This window comes from Neofelis nebulosa, chromosome 13 (assembly GCF_028018385.1).
Source record: "Neofelis nebulosa isolate mNeoNeb1 chromosome 13, mNeoNeb1.pri, whole genome shotgun sequence".
Lineage (NCBI taxonomy): Eukaryota > Metazoa > Chordata > Mammalia > Carnivora > Felidae > Neofelis > Neofelis nebulosa.
Window position 1 is genome coordinate 3,150,141 of NC_080794.1, and position 22,738 is coordinate 3,172,878.

Consider the following 22,738-nt stretch of genomic DNA (forward strand, 5'->3'; position numbering starts at 1 on the left):
AAGGGGAGAGGGAAGGAGGGAGGGAGGGAGGAGGGAAGGAAAGAAGGAGGGGAGGGAGGGAGGAGGGAAGGAAGACACTTGCCATAAGCAGTTAGAGATGCACCATGTTATTATTATTGCACGGTTTTTTCTAAATATAATTTATTGTCAAGTTGGCTAACATACGGTGTGTACAATGTGCTCTTGGTTTTAGGGGTAGATTTCCGTGATTCATCGCTTACGTACAACACCCAGTGTCATCCCAACAAGTGCCCTTCCTCAATGCCCATCGCCCATTTTCCCCTCTTCCCTGCTCCCCATCAACCCTCAGTTTGTTCTCTGTATTTAAGAGTCTTTTATGGTTTGCCTCCCTCTCTATTGCACTTTGTTTTAATACGGTTTCGCATTAGCATTGCCCCAAATACAGTTTCCAAAGTCAAACGCTGAAGGTAAGACTCAGCCTCAACCTTGGCCGCACTGTGTTCTCAATTGTGATGAGGTGCCAGCTTGCACTGTGGGTCACAAGTGGGGAGTCTCGACATTCTTTCCCCTGCTTTCCACACGTTCCCCTGTCTCAGCCATGCCCACTGCAGACGGCGGGCAGGAGCCGATGAAGATGCCGGCATTGGCCGTGGGTACAGACCCCCTGACTTCCAGACCCTGCTCTCCTAGGCACTACGCGCACAGGTGGGCTCAGGCACTCCCTTCATCCCCGGTCCTGAATCCCCATCCTAACATTAGGAGTGGGCGCAGAACCTTCCGCTCTCACACGTATTCCTCTACCAAGCTCTCTGTACCCCTTGGGCGTGTGGTGGAGACGCCATGCCACTGGTGGTGCTGAATGTTCACGCCGAAGTTGAGCCCGTAAGGCACCAGTGACCCCTCCTGTCTCCTCACGCGTGGCCCACAGCTGCCCCTCGCTTTCCCCAGGGAGGACCAAATGCCCGCCGCCTGTGCCCATTGTTTCCCCATGAGTCATTCTCTGCTTTCTGGAGCCGTCGTGAGACTCAGCGGCATCGCCAGGAAAGCGAAATCAAACACACGTTGTAACAGAGCTAATAGACAATGTAACAAATGCCGAGGGGAGCCCACTGTGGGGTGCCCTTCTCCTTCCTGAGCGTTGAAATCTAACGGGAGGGACAGAAAAATAAAACCAGAAAAAGACCCACCACCAACACCAACAACAGGTAAATGAACCCGTAAAGAAAATAACGACAGGATTTTGTGAGGCCTACGAAGGCAAAAATCAAGAATCAGAGAGAAGATAATCAGGGTGGGAAGCAGCCAATGCCTGTGGGGAAGGAGCTCTCCCACATGTAAGCTGAAGCTTAAGGATAGCAAAATCACCTCTACACAGGCGGCAGGGGAGTGCCAGGCACAGGGTGGGGAGAGAGCCCGTATGGAGAGGACGAGGCCAGGTCAGGGGGTGCCGGATGTGAGGGGTGGATGGGGAGACCGGGGCAGGGACCATGCAGCCCCCCTGCGTGTTTTGTGGAGAGCTTTAGATTTGGTTCCCAGGGCAAAAGGAAGCCAGCGCGAGGTGTTCAGCAAGGTTTTGTGGCCTCTCTCTCTCACGAGAAGGGCCATCGTAGAAAGGTTGGGAATCTCAGGCTCCTTCCCTGTTGGGGGCCTGGCAGAGCGGCCCTGGAGAAGACAGGACTAATAGTTTCTACAGAATTCTGCAAGCTGGCCCCCTCTGCTGAGTGGAAATAGAAAACACAATGGCCGGATGTGCCAAACCTCTGCCCCTTCGAAGCACAGCCAGGGTGGGCACCCTCGCCCCCCCCCCCCACCCCCCTGATAAGCACCCAGTATTGCCTGCCTCCCTGATGACTCTCCCGGCAAGGTGCCGCCCGGGAGCCTCCCACCACAAGGTGCTGCCTGGGCTGTGGAAGATCTAGGATTATGTTCCCTGGCGGCTGTTTTGATAAGGCTGAAACTCAGCTCTTTCATAATGTCGTGTTCATTGCTGATAAGGCTTGTCTTTTTCTTTTCCCTTGTCCATTACGGAATTAACGGCACATGTTGGTGAGAGCAGGCTCATCACTAATACATGTGGGGCTGGGGCAAAGATACAGCACGAGGCACACATACCGTGTATCTGAATGTTCAGAGCTCTAAATCTGCCTGGTAAATGGCCGAGTATTGCAGGTTCTATTGTCCTAAGTTGCAGCTTTGAAGTATAAGTTTTATTATTATTCAGGTACGGTAAGGCCACCAGGTCAGGAGATGACTGTCCTTGAAAAGAGAGTTTGTAACTCATAGGTTCCCAGGGGAGGGACATGCCACACCCTGGGGGCCCCATGGGAAAGCATGGGGCTCAGTTAGGAGGCAGAAGGACGGAGGGGAAATGTGGGCAAGAGACTTTATTTTGAGGGGCAAGGAATAGGTGCATCAGGGCACACAGGCTGAGGACTAGTTAGTTCGAATAATTCCAGGACTCCAGAGCATCAGGCTGTCCTCAGTTGTCTGGTACCTGGCCCTGGGTGACAAGGGCCAGGGGACTGTGGCCCTGAGTGAGAGCTGGATGAAGGAGGTGGCTCTGGATTGGTTGGTTTTCAAACGAAAGTCTTCGTCTTAGGCGATGTGTTCTCTATCTCGGGTGGTCCTTCCAGGGTCAGCAAAGCTCATAACGTATGGAATTATTGACTCACGGTGTTGTATATCTGAAACTTCTATAACATTGCATATCAATTAGACTTTCATTTAAAGATTAATTAATAAATTAAATAAATAAGTAGCCATGAACTGTAAGAAAATAAAAATATGATTAGTGCCCTTGGCAAATATAACTTCTTAATGGTTGGAAACCAGGTATGGATTTAGAATTCTTGGATCCCTTGGATTCTGTGCCAGAAAGCTGACTGCAGGACGGTTGGCCATGGCCCCCAGCCCCCCGCTTGAGGGCTGGCTCCTTTCTTTGTCATCTCTGTCATCCGTCAACCATAAACACCGCACACACAAGACTATAGACACGCTAGCTTGCATGTCCAAGCTCTGTCCACCCCTTTGTGATGAGGCTTGAGTGTGCTACCAGATCCCCTTCTGGAAGGAGGGATGGGCTTCCTCTGGATGCTGAATGTGCTGGAGGGAGACAGCCCTCAGCTCTCAGTCTCTTTGGGGATTGCTGGGGATGCCAAGGTTCATGCCTGGACCCAGCACCCAGTCAATGAAGGGGCATAAAGGCCTGGTCCCTTATTACAGCCTGGAACAACTCTGGAGGACTGCCTGGCTCCGGAGCCCCCATAGGTTGGGCTGAGGCATTTGTCAGGGCTGTGCTGCAGCCCAGCAGTCCTGCTACTCTCTGAACTCCCACAGGCTCTGAGCTGAAGAGCACTCCTCCATAAACATCTAGCTCACTTAGCACCCCCTCTCGCAGCCAATCTCCTTACACCCTCCCCTGCTGACCACCAGCCTCCCAGCCTCCCAGGGCCCCTTGGGCTTAGGGATCCCTGGGCCATCGGTGCTGGATACTCTGAGGACACTAAGTTGGGGAAGAGGCTTGCCTGAGTTTAAGAAGTGGGCCCAGGGACATTTGGGTGGGGAAATTCCAGCGTCCTGGGTCCCAAGAGCACAGATAGGAACTGCAAGGGTTGTGGCCCCCTGGCCCTGTGGGGAGGGGTTGTGTGGAGAGGCCCAGAATGGGGTCTCTCGGCTCTAGGCCCCTCCTGCGTAGGTCGTAGGGCAATCCTGGACTGAAGAGTTTCGGAAGATGAATGGCTTTGGGCAGAAGCAAGAGGCTTCACTCAGGTATTTTCCTGGGAGATTTTATACTGTGTGATCTCTCCCACCTGGCACGCATTTGTCATGTTTTCTCTCTGTTAATTTTCTCAATGGCTTGGCTTCACCGCCATGCGTGGGCTGGGTGTTGAAGGAAAGGAGAGGCACATGGGCTTGCACCTGGCCCTCTGTGAACACTCGGTCCACGAGCAGCAGATGCGTGGTCCTGCATGGCTGGTCGCGGGGCCACGTGGGGGTGACAGGAAGTATCTGGATGTGGGCACCGCGTGTACGTGTATGTGTGGGGAGGGTTGTCCCTAGGAGGAAGGAACCTCAGAGTCAGCTAAACGCATACCTTTGTGAAACTGTCCCCAAATGGAAAATGTTCCCATCTCACCAGGTGGCTCAGTGTGACCCATATGGCCTTTCCCCCCACCTTGTTCCGGAAAAGGTTTGAGACAATATGTCAACAACAAAACTGTAGGTAGGAACTTAGATTTTTAATTCGCAGATATATTGGAAACATTTTTAAACGTTTATTTACTTCTGAGAGAGAGAGAGAGAGGGCGAGCGCACGAGCGAGGGAGGGGCAGAGAGAGAGGGAGACAGAGGATCCAAAGCAGGCTCCACGCTGTTGTTGCAGAGCCTGGGTCGGGGGCTCCAGCTCACAAACCGCACCTCATGCCCTGAGCAGAAATCAAAAGTCAGATGCATGATGGACTGAGCCACCCCAGCGCCCCAAATTCACAGATATTTTATCTCCTTGGGGATGTCTTATTGAGACGCCTGAGTCTGCCTGCTCCTTTTGGCAACTGGGCATGGTGGGGAGAGGCTGGAGGTGCTGCGAGCTGGATCCTCCGGGCTGAGCGTGCCTTGGAGGTGGGTACTGTCTACTGGTTGGTAAAAGGCATGGCCTCCATTCAGAGCCTTGAATGGAACCACACCCAGGGGGAGGGATCACCGGGCAGTGGTGGCTGCTAGCTGGCCCTTACATAGACAAAAAAGCCAGTTCACTTTTGGCCACCCTCACAGCCTGCAGGAGGTGGTTGTCCCCACGTAACCCAGGTTCATCCGGATTTGTGCTGTTCCAGCGCCCGCCAGCTAGGACGGGCAGGGAGTTGGTGCCTCTGTGTTGCAGGAGGCATTGTTGATGTCTTGGTGTTTATTGTATTTTATTGTTTTTATAGGTATGAATCACTTTAATCTCTATAATAACACAATGAGATAGGTATGTTAAGGTCCCATCAAAAAGACAAAAGCCTGGGGGTGCCTGGGTGGCTCAGTCGGTTAAGTGTCTGACTTCAGCTCAAGTCATGATCTCATGGTTCCTGGGTTTGAGCCCCGCATCGGGCTCTGGGCTGACAGCTCGGAGCCTGGAGTCTGCTTTGGATTCTGTGTCTCCCTCTTTCTCTGCCCCTTCCCTGCTCATGCCCTCTCTTTCTCTCTCTCTCTCTCTCTCTCAAAAATAAATAAACTTTAAAAACTTTTTTTAATTAAAAAAAGAAAGATGAAAATCTGAAGCACAGAGTGGTTAAGTGTCTTGACCAAGGACACACAGCTAATAGGTGGCTTAGCTAATGTTCACCTTGGCAGTCTGAATCCAGAATCTATGCCATCAACCACTGTATATCATGGAGTCATGGAAATATGGATGTCTTAATTTTCTCTCACGGTGCAGCCAACCTGTGCAATCAAATCCTATGCTTGAAATTACCTTCCTGGTTTTCCACCAGAAATTTTCTTTTTCTTTTTCTTTTTTTTTTTTTCATTTCACGAGTAGAACCCAGTGATTCATCACTTACATATAACACCCAGTGCTCGTCCCAATAAAGGGCTCTCCTTAATGTCCATCCCCCATCTAACCCATCCCTCCCCGCCAACACCTCTCCAGCAACCCTCAGTTTGTTCTCTGTCTTTAAGAACCTCTTACGGCTTGCCTGATGACTTGGTATTTAAACACGGGAGTTTTGCCATCTTCTCTGTTTATTTCATTCCTCTGGCACCTGCCCCTTTCATCCCCATGTGCTCTGTTTTGTTTGTAATAGAAACTGAAGTGTGTCCGTAGATTCATTTCTTTCTCAGCTCGTAGGTCCTCTTTTCCAGGGAGCCTGTGCGGCCCTCTCTCTCCTCCTCAGCCTGGATTGCATCTGTCTCTCCTGCACCCTCGCCTGAGTTGTTCTTTGATGACCTCAGGTGCTTGGCGTCCTGATAATCTGTTCTGATTTCTGTCTCCTTATCAGGCTGAGAACATAAACGGCATCATCTTCATTGTGCTTCCCCAGCGGCTGGCACAGTACCCGGCCTGTGCTGGTGTTGCAAGACATAATGGGCACCTTCTCTGAGCTCAGGACTGCGCTAGGCGCTAAGGGTTCAAAGAAAAGAAAACCCTGAAGCGCCCGGGTGGCTCAGTCAGTTGAGCATCTGACTCTTGATTTCGGCTTAGGTCATGATTCTAGGGTTGTGGGATTGAGCCCCGCATCAGGCTCTGCGCTGAGCATGGAACCTGCTTAAGATTCTCTCTCACTAGGGGCGCCTGGGTGGCTCAGTCGGTTAAGTGTCCGACTTCAGCTCAGGTCATGATCTCACAGTTGGTGAGTTCAAGCCCCATGTCAGGCTCTGTGCCGACAGCTCAGAGCCTGGAGCCTGCTTCGGATTCTGTGTCTCCCTCTCCCTCTCCCTCTGCCCCTCTCCCCTGCTGTCTCGCTCACTCTCTCAAATATAATAAAAAAAGAACATAGAATCCATGAGGATCAGCCATGTCCCACATGAACTTGATGGCTATAGGAAGGTCTGAAAGGTCTGGAAGCCTGCAAGAGGCAAGAGCACCATGGGAAAGAGGGGGTTCAGGGCCAGCAATCCAACTCTTGTAGCCCAGAGAGCATCTCGGTGGGCGGAAAGGCAGAAAACATTTGAGGAGAGTGTTCCAGGCAGAGGAAACAGAGCCAAGATGTAAGTCTAGGAGTCAGACAAAGCAGCGCATTGGGTCAAGACACCACCGTGGAGACGGGGTGGGAGGGCACCCGGATGCCGGACCCGGGGGCTCTGAAGCTGCGGGACTCTGTCTTTCCCCCTTCCCTGTTAGCCCGTGTCGGCTTTGTCCTCTCACTGTGCCTAAACTGTGGCTGCAGGCAGCATCCAGCCCTCGTGTTTCAGCTTTGGCCATGGAGAGGGCGGGTCCTCTTCAGCCAGTGCACGTTTGAAAACTCGGGAGCGCGGAGCCACTTGGTTCATACCAACGTGTCTTCCACCCGGGACGGACGCGGCTAAGACGGTGGGTATGCCGGCAAGGGGCCGAGTTGAGGATGGTGAGCCCCCCGGAAGGGAAGGGTGCCGGGCAACCCCTCTGCTAGAGGTGGCGAACGTTGGTTGATATGCTATGGGACTGGGGAGCAGAGCAGTTGGTGTTAAAAGCGTTCCCTCTGTATCCCCACGCCTCCCTGCCAAGATCTGCTAGGAGCAAGGGGCGGGCCATAAGTGGGGTGGCTGCTTAGTTACTTCTCAAGACGGCTGAGGGGGGCACAGCCAACATGGAGACCCATGTAGCTGGGGGTCAGATCGGCTTCCAAGGGTTGCCATTCCTTGCCCTTGAGCACAATCTGAGTTCTGCTGCTCACGTTCCAGGATCTCTCTTCCAAGGGCGATAACCCAGGTCAGACCTAGGGTAGAGCACCTAGGGTTTCAAACAGAGAGATGCCAGGTTCAAATATTTAACAGTTATGTATGCGACTATGTAGCCTCTGTGTTAGAGGGAAAAGTAAATTCTTCTGTGAAATGTAGAATGCCTGGGCGGGGAGGTGGGGGGGGGAGGAATTCGTCAATTATGTTTCATGACAATTGGGAAGTAAGATTATGTATTTGAGAACATATAGACTTTGTCATAAAACTGAAGTGGGTTGGGGCGCCTGGGTAGCTCACTCAGTTGAGCATCTGTCTTCAGCTCAGGTCATGATCGCATGGTATGTGGGTTCGAGCCCCACGTCGGGCTCTGTGCTGACAGCTCAGAGACTGGAGCCTGCTTCAGATTCTGTGTCTCCTTCTCTCTCTGTCCTTCCCACCCCCCAACTCGTGCTCTCTCTCTCTCTCAAAAATAAACATTAAAAAAAAAAAACCAACAAATGAACTGGATCTGAATTTTTTATTTACTCCTTGAATTAACTTCCCTCAGCCTCAGTCTCCGTATCCTCAAAAGGGATTTATTTAGAGAGTTATTGTAAATGAGATCACGCACACACATGGCCATCATGCCAGCACCTTGTGTGAACTCACTTTCCTTAGCTCAAGAAGATCAAATGTGGATTTGGGCTTTTTTTTTTTTTAATGTTTTTATTTATTTTTATTTTTTATTTTTTTAAATTTTTTTTTAACGTTTTTTATTTATTTTTGAGACAGAGAGAGACAGAGCATGAACGGGGGAGGAGCAGAGAGAGGGAGACACAGAATCAGAAGCAGGCTCCAGGCTCTGAGCCATCGGCCCAGAGCCCGACGCAGGGCTCGAACTCACGGACCGCGAGATCGTGACCTGAGCCAAAGTCGGCCGCTTAACCGACTGAGCCACCCAGGCGCCCCTGTTTTTATTTATTTTTGAGACAGAGAGAGACAGAGCATGAGCAGGGGAGGGGCAGAGAGAGGGGGAGACACAGAATCCGAAGCAGGCCCCAGGCTCTGAGCTGTCAGCACAGAGCCCGACGCGGGGCTCGAACTCACGGACTGTGAGATCATGACCTGAGCTGAAGTCGGACGCTTCACTGACTGAACCACCCACGCGCCCCTGGGCTTTTTCTTCAAACACAGGTTAAGAAAATAGTATTCCGTTTTGAAAACCAAGCCCCACATTCTACTCCTTGTTCTGTCTGTCAAAAAGAGGAGAAGTAAATCATGTGTGCATGTGGTACGTGCATGCGTGTGTGCATGTTTGAGGGAAGTGAGGAGAAGGAAAAAGAAGAGTGTATGTTCTCAAATGTACACTACTAGGCAATGCAAATAAATAGACATTTTAAACAGTTTTTAAAATATCACAGGGGCCCCCGGGTGGCTCAGTAGCTTAAGAGTTCGACTCTTGATTCTGGCTCAGGTTATGATCTCGTGGTTTGAGTTTGAGCCCCACGTCAGGCTCTGTGCTGACAGCCTGGAGCCTGCTTGGGATTCTGTCTCCCTCTCTCTGCCCCTCCCCTGCTCATTCTCTCTCTTGCTCTCAAAATAAACAAATAAAACTTAATTTTTTTTTTTTTAAATATTGCAAATGGATGTCCAGGTCAGAACTCTTTCAATTACATGTGCTAGAAAGCTAAAGGCAAACCACAGCCCACAAAGGTCGGTCTGCAGGGAGAGCTGGGGAGAGTGGAATTGTCTTTTCATTTGGTAGAAACATTTGGCTGGCGAGGACATGTGCATGGGGGCTGTGGCTCGAGGTGATGGGAGCTGATACTGTTACCTTTTTTTCCTGACCTGCTTCCCATACCACGCCTACTTGGTTTTCCTTCCTGCCATTGCATTGTGCTGATTTATTAGGCTGTGTGCTTCTAGGGCACCGGCAGATTGCATGCAGGAGCAGGTCTGAACTGGGAAAGTGAGAATTACTGTATCAGATGATACCCAATTAACTCGTGACAAGCACAGCAGGTGAACCTGGAACTCGGGCTTTATCTTTTATGTAGCAGAATCAGTCACTGTATATTAAAACGTTTTTTAAACCTCATGGAGCTTAGCTACTCATTTCTCCTTTCTTCCCACCTGCCTGCCATCTCTTCCCATATACGCAGGGGTGGTTTTTACAGACTTGAGTGCCAAAACGGACGAGTCCCTGAGATGCGCTCTGAGTTCAAGGGCAGTGGGTCGGGGCTCCCTGAGGCAGCCATGGGGCACCTGGGCAGCCAAAGCCACACGCCATCAGGCAGAGCTAAACAGTGCAAGCGGCAGCATAAACATAACTTCAGAATAATTAGTTTTACTTTCTTTGTGGGCACCTGAGTCCCATGATGATGCTCTAGCTCTGAAAAAGCTTTTCCACCCCCTGACCTTTGGTGCCTCTGCCAGTGAGGTTATTATAACACAACATTCTCACTCAGATTCCCCCAAGGGGAACGTCTGGATGAAGGAGTTCATCTCTGCATCCACTTCCAGGTGTGGCTGTGACATTGGCAGTGGAAGGTCGTCGGATCCTATGCCCTTGGACCTGCCCATGTCCTGCAGACACCCTGTCTTCCTTTGGCGTGGGATCATGTACCCCATCGACTAATCTTAATGTAAGCTCAGGGAAAAAATGATTTGGAAATTAATGGGAAAGTAAAATAATATGACTTTAAATGCCCGATGTTCCAAAACACAAATCTTATTTTCTGTGCAACTGCTGTTTCGGATTATCCATGCCTCCCCTGGCTTCAGCCAGCATGGAAAATCCTTCAAGATCTCTACTTCATTCACTTCCGCAGGGAGTCATTTTTTAACCCCCTCAAGCGGGGCGGCATCTCTTCGGTAATTCTCCCAGAATGAGTGCTGCTTTAAGTTTCCACCACTGAACTGAACAACCTGCTTTTATTCATCATGCATTTATGTCACCGAACCTGGTGTTCTTCAGGCAAAGGGCAGAGTCAGATTCAACTCTGCAGCCATAGTGACCAATGCACAGCCGGGCACATTTAAGAAACTCTGGATGGATATAAGAATGAGAGTCAGGCACACCCCCGAAGAGAAGTCTGCTCTCTGGTACCATTTATTAATTCTGTCAGATCCATATCTGGTCATTTTTCTTCTCCCTGCAAATCTCTTATGGACATCAGAGGAAAAAAGAAAGAGAGGGAAATTAACAACAGCACTGAATAATGACCTGCCAATGAGAAGTGAATCCATTGCTAATTTAGTGATGGTGTATTTATTTGGTTCCAAACCTAGGGAATTGACCATAACCACTCTAAGACCCAGGCGGGATTGTATCCTGTTTAACTCAGGAACCCTCTCTTGATACTCAGTTTAAATGACTACCACACATCGTGGTAACAGAAAAATCCTGTAAATAAACAAACTTATACATGCAAATAAAAATCTGTTTGTGAAACCACATGAAGTTGTTATCTTATTATTAGGAGTGAAGCAACATGAATATAATAACAGAGAACTGTTAATCATTTTTCTCATCTCAACCTACTATGAAATCACCTATATATGAATATATATTTATATTACAAAATGGTAATTTATTTTAAGCAAATATGTTATCAGCCTTCTTCCATACAGTTTATATACAATCAGGTTTCCGTTTGTTGATGGCTGTTTTCTGCAATTGCCTGTGCTCTTTGTAACTCTGACTTCTTACAGCATCTTTGTACTGTCCTTAATTTACTCTGTCTGTGAACACCTGCTCCATTTTGTTGGTGGCTAAAATTTCGCATGCATTTATTCAGTGTGCATTTTCTGAGCCCTTGTGTTATTTAAAATACAAGTCATGGGTTCCCTAACAATGGGCTCTGGGACATTCCCTCACTGGCTGTGTGACTTTGGTCCTACTGCCCCTCTGTTACCTATATAAAATAAGGATAACGATAGAGCTGCTTTGTAGGTACCATCATCATTTAATATTTAGAACAAGGTGTTTAGAACAGTACCTGCCACCCAAGAAGTTCTCAAGGATATCATTATATCATTGATATCATTACCTTGGTATCATGTTTTCTGCACAGTGAGTTTCCAATGTGACAAGATCACTCTGGTATCAGCAGGGACTCATGGCTGGTGTTTCCGTCTTGCCCTCCAGTGTAGAACTTGACTTGCACTTCATATCATGGATTCTGCCATCTTTCAAGGTCCTAGACAATACTGTTCCATCCCACGTATCAAGACAATCAAGCTGCAAGTCCATTTTTCTGTGCCGTTGACTTCCCTGGGTCTTTGTTAGCTCGATGTTACCACTTCATCTCCGTGCATGGTTTCATTACTCAAATAAACACGTTCTTCATTCACTCAAGTAGAATAATACTTTAGATATTTCACAATTTCTCAGAATTCAGCAATTTCTCTTTTGTCTTTCACTTCTTCCTTTTGGAGGATTTTACTCATGGGAGCTGATTGTGTCTACATTGATCCTTGAATAATGATCTTCGAAATCTGATGACTTCTTTCTGTAAACCAAGGCCAAGCCTTGTGTTACTAGAATTATTATGTTAATTGAAAATTCCAAGAAAATGGCAAATGTTAGACAAAATTTGTGATTAATGCTAAACTGATGGGGTCCCTTCGGCTTCCATTTTCAAATTTGAGGTCATACTGTGCTGATCTCATGATGCTGTCTTTATTGATTGAGGGTGGTGGGGCTGAAGTTCTTTGTAGTCAAATGCTTCACTCAATCTGATAGCAAGTCATTTCCTGTACTACTATTGTAACAAATATTGCTGTCCCTTTATTATGCAAAGAAGATATAATGCACAGAAAACCTCGTTAGATTTGTTTTCCACTTAACATTCTCTTACCTTCCTTGTTTACACTGTAAAGGATATTGCTGGAAACGCGGTAATATTTTTTCATCAGACTCATCGGGACATTTTTGGATCATCAGTTATCATGAAGATTTATGGAAAATGTTGCTGTGCTCTCCAGGGGGAAATCAACGTTAGAGTCTGGCCCCCAGCTCTCTCGGTGTCCCTTGATGGCATGTCTCTTTTAGATTTAAATAGTGCCTGGCATGAAGTAGGACCCGGGTTAAATTCCTGAAACGTTGATTTGTGTTTGTACCGTGCGCTCTGCTAAATGTTTTCACAGATTTACCGCATTTAATTATCAATCAGTTTTTGTTTAATTGGATTCATGAAATTAATTATATGAATCCCATTCTGATAATATTGCCTGAACCTGGAAACCAGATCCCCTCAGCAAGTGGAGCAGAGGGGAGGCATTTGTACATTTTCCCAATTAGGAGGCCTGCTGACCTGTAGTGGTCAGCCTCCTTCAGCCATCCTTGGTTCCTGGAAGCTTGCCTCAAAACCACTACCAACCAGGCTCTAAGACCTGGTTAGAAAAGGAAGGGAAAAAAGAAGGGAAGAAAAGATGAGCTCTATTCTCAATGCATCTGGGGCATATTATTTAGGAAGTTAAAAACTTAAACTCCCTGTCTACAGTCCTGGCTTCTCTGGAAGGTTACTAGTCAACCTAGCGAAAATGTGTGCAAGGCATTTTAGGCTGGCTGACTGGGAGATGGGTCAGGATCCAGTATTTCAATGCAACATCCTTTTCGGGTGGTGGCCTCCAGGCAAGTGGAAAGGCTCATCAAACTGCCTGGGTGTTCCTGTGTGGGTCCTAACTACCATAGTTATTTCTGAACAGAAGCATGAATATTGTAGATACCCAGATTACTTTTAAACATAAGAATATGGCTTTCTTGTCCTCAAGGGAGGTGCTGTGAATTTTTGTCCTTTGGAGGAAAGGTGGCGTCGCAGTGTAATTGTAGTTACATATGATCACCGCGGGCTTCTTAAATTACTCTCACTCTGTCAGTGACATCATCTAGTCTCGTTGCTTCACACACCAGTGCCTTGCAAATGTCCATCAGCACGCCAGACCTTTTCTCGACTCACATAGCCAACTTCATACTTGACATCGCCGCCGGATGGCTCATAAACTCAACTTTATCAGATCCAAAATTGGACTCTTTTTAAGCTTCTCAATTGCTTTTATCGCTTCCAGCTTATTGAGGTATAATCGACAAATAAAATTGTGTAAGATATTTAAAGTATACAACGTGATGATTTGATACATGTATGCGTTGTGAAAGAAGCCCTCCCCCACCTCCATCTGGTTAATTAACACATCCACACATATTTGACTTTTTTTTTTTTTTTTTTTTGGTGAGAACATTTAAGTTCTACTCTCAGCAAATTTCAGTCTGAGATTGAACTCTTGCTCATCTCCCCAAACTGGTTTCACCTGCATTCCTTCTCCCTCGCTTCATGGCAACTCTGTCTTCCAGTGGTTCAAGGGCAAAAACCTTGTAGTCATTCGCGATGGGTCTCTTTTTCACACTCCTGAATTCAATGTATCAGGCACTCCTGCTGCCTCTGTCCTTAAAATATATCTAAAACCTGCCTCTTATCACCAACTCCTGAGACACCATGGCCTCAGTCCCGCCCCGTCCCCTTGTCCCGGATGATCGCTCTAACCTCCCTGTGTCTCTCTGCTTCTCTCGTGTCTTCCAAGAGTCTATTCTCAACAGAGAAGCCATGAGCCAGTTTGTGGCCTTTCTTCTCCAGTGTTTTCCCATTTCGTTCAGGGCACGCAAAATCCTGACATGGCTTTCCAGTAACTACCGCTATGTAACAAATCATCCACAGACCTAATCACTCAGAGCCATTTATTGTGTGTACAAATTCTGAGAGTCAGGCATTTAGACCTAGAGCAGCAGAAATGGCTGGACTCTGTTTCCTGATGTCTGGGTCCCTCAGACTCTATGGCTGAAATCATCTGAAAGCTTGCTCACTCACATATCTGGCTGTAAGTTGAGACCTTCACCTGGGCTGTCAGCCAGAACACCTGTGAATGGCCTCTCCATGTAGCTTGGGCTTCCTCACAACATGGTTGGCTGGGTTCCCAGTAGGAAGAGCCAGGCAGAAGCTGGACCCTAGCCTCAGAAGTTAAAGAGCATCCTTCCTGCCATTCTCCATTGGTTGTAATGTCATAACCTGTTCAGATTCAAGAGGAGGGAGACAGATTTCACTGCTTGATGGGGAGTGGCCAAGTTCTGGACTAGTGTGTGGGACCAGGAATATGACTGTGGCCATGTGCTGGAAATGTGATCTGCCACAGTGGCCTACGTGATTGGAGTTGGCCTATTTCTCTGCCTCTTTTTCCCAGAGAACATCTCCAGATTTTGCTGGAGGACTCACGTATGTTCCTGCCCTAGTATCTTTAGACTGGCTGTTCCTTCCCTTTACTGTGCTCCTCCCAGTATGGCTGCTTATGTGCTCCTCTCCGCCCTCTTCATGCTTTAACTCAAATGTCACCTTCCCAGTGGTGCCTGACCACTCTGCTGCCCCATTCTGATCCCCTTCTCTTGCTTCGTAGTACTTACTACCTTCTAAGTATTCTATGGAACTTTTATGTTAATTATTACCCGCCCCTACCAGAATTAAGCATTACATAAGCAGGAATCTTTATTGCTTCTGTTCACTAGTTTACCCCCTGGGCTTAGAACAGCGCATGGCACAAAATAAGTATAGAATGTGAAACAGAGCATTTCTGGTTGGGACATTCTGAGTTTTTGCAGTACGTGCTCCAGAAGAACCAGTGAGCAGATCTCAGCTACATGGAACCATATTACCACAACTTATTCCCCATGCTAGCATAGTATCTGCCGCATAGTAGGTGCTGAAAATAAATATTTAGCTAATTTATTTGGAGAAAAAAACTCAACACAGCTTAACTTGTGAATGAGACTGACATAAATCAACACGATAGGACACCAACTTAAATAGTTGCTTTCATTGTGTACATTTCTGTTTTTATCTATTATGAACTGATGAACCAGAACTTTTGTTTTAATTTCTGCATAAATTTTTTTTTTTAACGTTTATTTATTTTTGAGACAGAGAGAGACAGAGCATGAACGGGGGAGGGTCAGAGAGAGGGAGACACAGAATCTGAAACAGGCTCCAGGCCCTGAGCTGTCAGCACAGAGCCCGACGCGGGGCTCGAACTCACGGACTGCGAGATCATGACCTGAGCGGAAGTCGGCCGCCCAACCGACTGAGCCACCCAGGCGCCCCTTAATTTCTGTATAAATATTTGGCTTCTTTTTGAGGAATTTCAAGGTACGTTTTCCAGTTCCAAATATACCCTCTGTCCCCCACCCTTGCACATACATGTTGGCAAAAATAAGATCCCGAGAGCCCTCTAGGCAGAGGCTCAGGCAATAGGACTTCTGCTTTCCACATCCCCCAACTTTAGAGTGTCATGCATGAATTACCTTTGAGAATAAAGGGTGAAATGAAAATAATAATAGGAGTGCCTGGGTGGCTCAGTCGGTTGAGCATCCGACTTCAGCTCAGGTCACGATCTCACAGTCTGTGAGTTTGAGCCCCACGTCGGGCTCTGTTGTGACAGCTCAGAGCCTGGAACCTGCTTCGGATTCTGTGTCTCCCTCTCTCTCTACCCCTCCCCTGCTCATGCTCTGTCTCTGTCTCTCTCTCAAAAATAAATAAAACCATTAAAAAAAATTTAAAAAAATAATAAAGTCCACCTTAGCAATAATAACAGTGCTGATAGAAATGGCAATAACATCAATGACAGCTGCCATCTGTTGGGGGCTTCTCTGCTGCCACCTGCTCTTTTGGGCACTTCATATTCACATCTCCGTCAGCGGTCACCTTCAGAGGAAGGCACGTTCGTTCCCCAGAGGAGGAAACAGGCCATCAGGGCTTGCCCCAAAATGTACCAAGTTTCTTTTTATTGGTAAAGTGCCTCTTTGATCCACGGAAGGAATAACAATCATCTGTTCCTTCAACATTTGGTGATTACGAGGCTCTGAGTTTCTCTCGAGGAGCCCGCTGATCTCCCAGCTTTGGAAGCCAAGCCTCTGATGTCAGCTACTGTCAGGATCACGTTTCCATGCGTTCCTCAGTTAAAGGGGCCGCAATCCCATGCTACCACTGGTGAGGTTTTTTTGCTTCGTCCATAGGACGGGACTTGTTCCTCTTTCTGGTCTTTTTTTCATACTCTGCAACCAAGCTCTTGGCCACCAGGTGGGAAAGGGGAAAACGCACAGAACACAGCGGCTTCCATTCCAGACACCGAATGAGCTGTCTTGCCAGATACCACGCGCGGCCTGGTGACCTTGCCCCCTGGCTTCATCTCCGGCAGAGATGCTGAAGGCCTCAGAGCATTTCCAGCACCTCGCTCCAGGCAGCCTCCTCAGTGCATTCGAGTGTTTTCCAAACCTAGGATGTGATCATCGCTATCGGCCTGACGGTGATCCTTTGGGTTTTTGGCTTTTAGTGGAGCATTTTTGGGTTGTGTTCAATCTTTGCGTACAATTGCATCAACTTCGGGTTTTTGTTTTGCAGAAACGAGTGTGAAGGAGAATACTACGAAGTACATGGAAATCCTTGAGGATAAACTGCGTAGGTAAGGAGAAGAATTTCTACGTTACAGACTCCATGGTTCATCTGGTTTCTTAATTGCAAGGGAATTTAGTGAGATCAGAGAAAAAGGCTAGCCCATTTGTGGAATGAGTTGACAAAGAAAAAACACACCTAAAGGAGCCCTTGGAATCCTCTAAGAGGATTGAAGCAGGTGCCATATAAACATCTCCTAGCCCTTTTCTCCTCTTTACAAAAAGTAAATAGATTAAGATGTTTTAAAAGTGGGGGAGATCACAAGTTAGTTTCCATGTTCCATAAGAAGAATCTTCTTTGCCATGTTAAATTCCAAATTCATGCCTTGGTCTGTTTTTTTTTGTTTTTTTTTTTTAATTATTTTCTTTTTAATGTCTGAAGCGGGTCTTAACGGATTTCGACCCAGCTTATACACGTTTTGGAACAATGTAAGAAATACATATCTGAGGTTCTGTTTTGAATCCCGGATCAAAACCAGCGTGAAAATTTGTGGCCGCTTTTTTTTTTTTTTAAACCCAATTAGGAATGGAGATTTGAGAAACATTATGGATGTTGCAGCGTGTCAGGATGTTTCTCATTTTTGTGGATGTGTGCTCATGAAAATAAATCCCAGCCACCAGGATCTGTTCCTAATTAAGGAAACAAGTATGAGAATGTAATGTGTACTTTCTTCCCTGGGAGTCACTTAGCTTCATGGAGACCGTTTTGCTACTATTTTGGAAATTGGTAAATAACTCTTTAAACACACTATGCCTTAAAACCTTGTCAGCTGAGATAATGCCATTGGCAAAATACTTCTCCCTTAAGGGATTCTGGGAGGGGCTGCCTTGCTGAGTTCAGTTCTGCAGGGCAAGGAAGGTACTATGGGATTTGTTCTAAAGCTTGCAAAACAAGTTCTTCCAACCACTGACTGATAGCTCCCTGCCTCCAGACGTGGAGAGGCTAGACCAAGGTAGTAAGTAGTGTGGGGTTAAGGAGGGCATGCAGGTATGGGCATCCTCGAAGGAAATGTCTTCCCTCCTTGGAAAGGAGGATATTCATCTGGGTCAGGTGCACTGCTCTGAGTCCGGCCTCCCCGCCCCCGCACGTTCCAAGGCACGTTTCAGCACATGCCTTCTTGATCTTATCCGGCTATCATGTTTAGCCATAACCACCACACATACCGTTCGTTCCGCTAGGTTACTGGGCAGCAGGTTGGAATTGTAGGAGCTTGGGCGTTGGTAGAGAGATGCCCATTAAAAATGCAGCTTTACAGGGGCACCTGGGTGGCTCAGCTGGTTAAGCGTCCCACTTTGGCTCAGCTCACGATCTCACGGTTTGTCAGATCGAGCCCCAAGTCCGGTTCTGTGCTGACAGCTCAGAGCCTGCAGCCTGCTTCACATTCTGTATCTCCTTCTCTCTCTGCCCTTGCCCTGATTGTGCATTCTCTCTCTCTCTCTCTCAAAAAGAAAGAAATAAACATTAAAAAAAATAAAAATAAAATAAAATGCAGCTCTGCAGTTTATCCAATTCCCTCACCTCCAGTCAACATTCACCGTCAGCCTCTGTAGCTGTAAAGCTAAAGGAAGGTACCTGTCCTCTGGAGTTAAGGTGTGGGTTTTACCGAACAGCAGGGAAAAAGCCCTCACCTAGGTGGCAGTCAGAAAATTTTAGTTCTCCTCCTCCTTCTGCTGCTCCTGACCTTCTCTCTCCTCTTCACCGGAACTGAGTGAACAGACATGCCCAGAACTCATCCTTTTCCCTCCAAGCCAGCTCCCCTGCTTTGTATCCGGCCCAGAGAACGGCCCATCACCCACCTGGACCAGTCCTGGGACCTGAACCTGGCTGCCTGTGGGGCATCACCAACTCAAGCTCAAGCTCACTCCCCGGGCCCTCACCTGCCCCTCGGAGTCACAGAGTCCCCTGAGTCCTGCCAGGCGGGCCCCTTTTGTGTCCTCAAGCCCACCTCCCCCTTCCCCTGCTAGTATGGGTCTGTCTTCTCCCACTGAAGGACCATAGTAGCCACTTTTTGATTTTCTGTTTTGTGTTGCCCTTCCCACTCCATTCTCCAAGTGGTCTTGAGTGAGCATCTTAAAATACAAATTTGGTCATTGCACATCCCTCTCATCTTAAGGATGAAGCCTGAGGATAAAGTGTGGCTCCTCACTCTTCCAAGTGGCCTCTGTGTGTCCTTCAGCAGCAGCATCTGTCATCACCCTGCCACTGTCCTACTCGTACTGATTCTCTTGTGTTTCTCAATGCTACTGTGCGTTTTTTCCGGTGGAGACACTAATTTAGACAGGGAAATGGTCAAGGGAAGTTATCCGGGGAAGTATTAGGTTCAGCCGTGTGAAATTACTGGTATTAGATCACATTGACCTAAGGAGTCTCAACCCAATATGTAGGGATTTGAAGTCATCTTCAGGAGGGTCAGAAGCTCTGGCCTGAGACTGGCCAGTGTCCTCGCCATGGCACGCTGGCATATTGGGGACACTTGCTCTCACCGACCCCCCCCCCCCCACAGGTGCACCAGTGGCTGCCCCCCCCCCACCCACCCCAGCCTCCACGCCAACTCTGCCTCCAGCTCCACTCCAGCTTTGCCCTTGCTCTACCCACCCCCCCACCCCCCCTGCTCTGCCCCCTCTCTGCCTGCGCTCTGCCTCCTGCTCCGCCCCCTCTCTGCCTCTGCTCCGCCCCCACTCTGTCCCACCCTCCCTTCATTTGTCTACATCCTTTCATCCTTCACGTTTTAGGTGTCTCCTCTTTGAAGACTTCCATGACTCCCGAAGACTCCCAAAATGTGCTTTTGCCCTGAACTCTTTGCTTTCAAAGTGCTTAACTACAGGTAGTGCAGATGTCTGCCTTGTTCAGAATGTGTCCACCGTGATCTGACGGCGCTGAACGGTGTTAAGGGTACCCAACAAATACTTGGTGAGTTAACGGTTGAGTGAACGCAACGAATTTATAGGCACCGCAGTCCCATCTTCCGTCATCTTCTGCCTCTCTCCCTGCCTCTCCCGCCATGTGGACACGGGACTCACATACATTCGTCACTTAGGCTCCTTCAGCAGCCTCAAATGACCAGAGTGGTAGCTGCCCCATCCTAACAGCCTGCTTCTCGAGGGCCTTTTCCTTTGCTCTTTTAAGCTGTCAGGAGGCCTGGCGCAGATCTGTTTGAACTGGCGTCACAGCAACACTGGACCAGGAGGGAAAGCGGCAAGCGGCAGGCAGAGTAGCAGGCAGAGAGGCTGGGTGCATCTCCAGGTGTGCGCAGGTGCCTCAGAGCAGGAGGCCAGACTGGGTGCTGGGGAAGTGTGGTCACGTCAAGCTCTCTCCCTCCTGCAACGGAACCGTCCTCCCCACCGGGCCTGAGGAGTGATCCTGTACAGTCCCGGTTCTTTCCCCGGAGAACCGACGTCTTGAAACACAAAAGCAGTTGTCGGGGTCCGAAGCGGTTTGCATCTTGGTGGCCGCTCAGTGAATACTGCAGGATGTTGACCAAAGCAAGGCAATAGTTGCTGACAGAAGTCTTTGTTACTTACTCCAACCATCTGTAGCATCTCTTGGTCTTACCGGGATTTCAAAGTGAAAGTGGCCGAGAACTGAATAGATCGCTCATTTCCCAGTAGAACGTATAGAATTTGTGACCAGTGCAACAGCGAGATTTGGATCTGGCCAGTCATGATCTGGGAGACAAGTCTAAATGACAGTATCTTTGTTACCATCTGAGTTTACGCTGAGACGAAAGAGGTTGGGCTCAAGGTCCCATTCTCTATCAAGAAAGTCAAGTGAATAAGGAAGTTAGGAAGTATCCGATTCTTATCTGCAATTCAAAGGGATACCTGCATAGGACAAAACACAAAACAGGCAAATGTTAAATGGGGGCTTTTAGTATATATTCAAACAAAGATTTGCCTTTTAATGATCTGAGTTAAAGAAAAAAGAAAAGAAATTCCCTTCTAAATTTGAGTGCTTATAAAAATTCAGAAGGTTTTTCTTCAAAATGTGGTTTTAACCATGGTTTTGTGTGCTATCAAACAGTTTTTTAAAATTTTTTAATTAAAAAAAATTTTTAATGTTTATTTTTGAGAGAGAGAGACAGAGTGCAAGTGGGGGAGGGGTAGAGAGAGAGAGACAGACAGACAGACAGAATCTGAAGCAGGCTCCAGGCTCTGAGCTGTCAGCACAGAGCCTGACACGGGGCTGGAACTCACCAGCCCACCAACCGCGAGATCATGACCTGAGCAGAAACCGAGAGTCAGACACCTAACCAACTGAGCTACCCATGCACCCCATTATCAAACTATGTTAAAGCTGCAAAATATTTAGGGGCACCTGGATACCTCAGTCAGTTAAGCATCCAACTTCAGCTCAGGTCACGATCTCGCGGTTTGTGGGTTCGAGCCCCGCGTCGGGCTCTGGGCTGACAGCTCAGAGCGTGGAGCCTGCTTTGTATTCTGTGTCTCTCTCTCTCTCTGCCCCTCCCCTGCTCATACTCTGTTTCTCTCTCTCTCTCAAAAATAAACAAACAAGCAAACAAACAAACAAAAAAAGCTGCAAAATATTTGATGCACTTTAAAGTATATCAATTATGCTATTTTACATCCTCAGGATACCTATTTAGTCAAGTATAATTATAAATAGATAGTGAAGTTATATATTTGTAAATTACATCCATAGGCTCTATTTCATATAATGTATGTGAGAATAAATATAGACATATATAAATATACATGGATATGTACACATACACATATAAACACACAAACTTGCAATTGAGAAATAAACATATCTCATAATTATTCTACTTATTTTGAAAATTCTCTTTTAGTAACAATGCATTGACTGGAAGTCTATGGATCAGAAAGAGGTAACATTCTCTCCTTTAATATCTAACCTTACTATCAGGGAGTGACTTAGGCACTGGGGAGAATACGGCTTACCATTTCTGTATGTCGGCAAAAGGCAGAGACCCCCAACATTCCTCTGGCAAATACACCTCGTTCTCCACAAGAAAATGAACTGATGAAAAAAATAATCTGAGTTATAAGTTAGATGCAGGTACATTCCTATTTCCCCTTGTACAAAGGAGAGATACTATTTGAGGATTTTTCCTTGCTCACGTGTTTCACGGATGTTCCTCCTTCCCTTGTCTTAGCTGGAGAGGCAGGAGGGTGAGGGCAACCAGACTGACATGGCCATGTGACAGACCCGGTCCCCTGGTGCTTTCCTCTCTATTCTCACTGTTACATCCCTCCAACCTAGTGCCCCTCAACCTGGAGCCCTCTCCAACCTAGTGCCTGGCTGCACATTCATCCTTAATGATCAGCACAATATTCCTTCTCCATAAAGCCTTTATGGCCTTCTCCTGCTTCCTTCTTGGTACCCACAATGGCAGCCACTACCGACAATTTGTTGCAATGATTTGTGTCTGAGTCTATTAGGCTGTGAGATCCTTGAGAATGGGTTCCATGCCTGACTTGCTCTGTATTCCAAGTGGCCGGCTTGCTGTTTGGCATGTGACAAACGTTCAATAAGATTATATTTAGTGCAAGAATGAATGGCTAAATAGCAATTGGATCTGGAGACTTTATTTTTAACTATTAGATTTAAAAAGTTAAGGCGGCCTAAGAAGATATAATGCCCCAGAAATCCATTCGTCTTGCCATCAAATCTTAATGGCATGTAATAGAATAGAACAACAACAACAAAAACAACAACAACAACAACAATCTACTCTTAAAGAGTTTTCCCCTCTTAAAGAGTAAGAATAATCTTACTCCCTCAGATTTATGGTTTCCAGAGGTTAAGAGTTAAGTGTGATATTTTGGCCTGGCTGATTTTCCCTTGTGGCTAAACCTTGCTTTAATTTCCATTGTCTCAATGATTACATATTCTCTGTTAGCGGTCTTTCCCAAAGACTCAAAAGAAATAGTCAAAAGTTGTATGGATGGGTTACCTTTTTTACT

The 22,738-nt window shown here is 47.3% G+C and overlaps 1 protein-coding gene across 5 annotated transcripts in view; it reads left to right on the forward strand.

The window, feature by feature from the left end:
* The window catches only part of DISC1 (DISC1 scaffold protein), a 361,779-nt gene that overhangs the window by 266,675 nt on the left and 72,366 nt on the right, over positions 1-22,738 (forward strand). For all 5 annotated transcript variants that reach the window (XM_058696150.1, XM_058696145.1, XM_058696148.1 and 2 more), the window contains one exon: positions 16,740-16,800. In XM_058696150.1, coding sequence (XP_058552133.1) covers positions 16,740-16,800 — 61 coding nt within the window. The remainder of the gene's footprint in view (positions 1-16,739; positions 16,801-22,738) is intronic.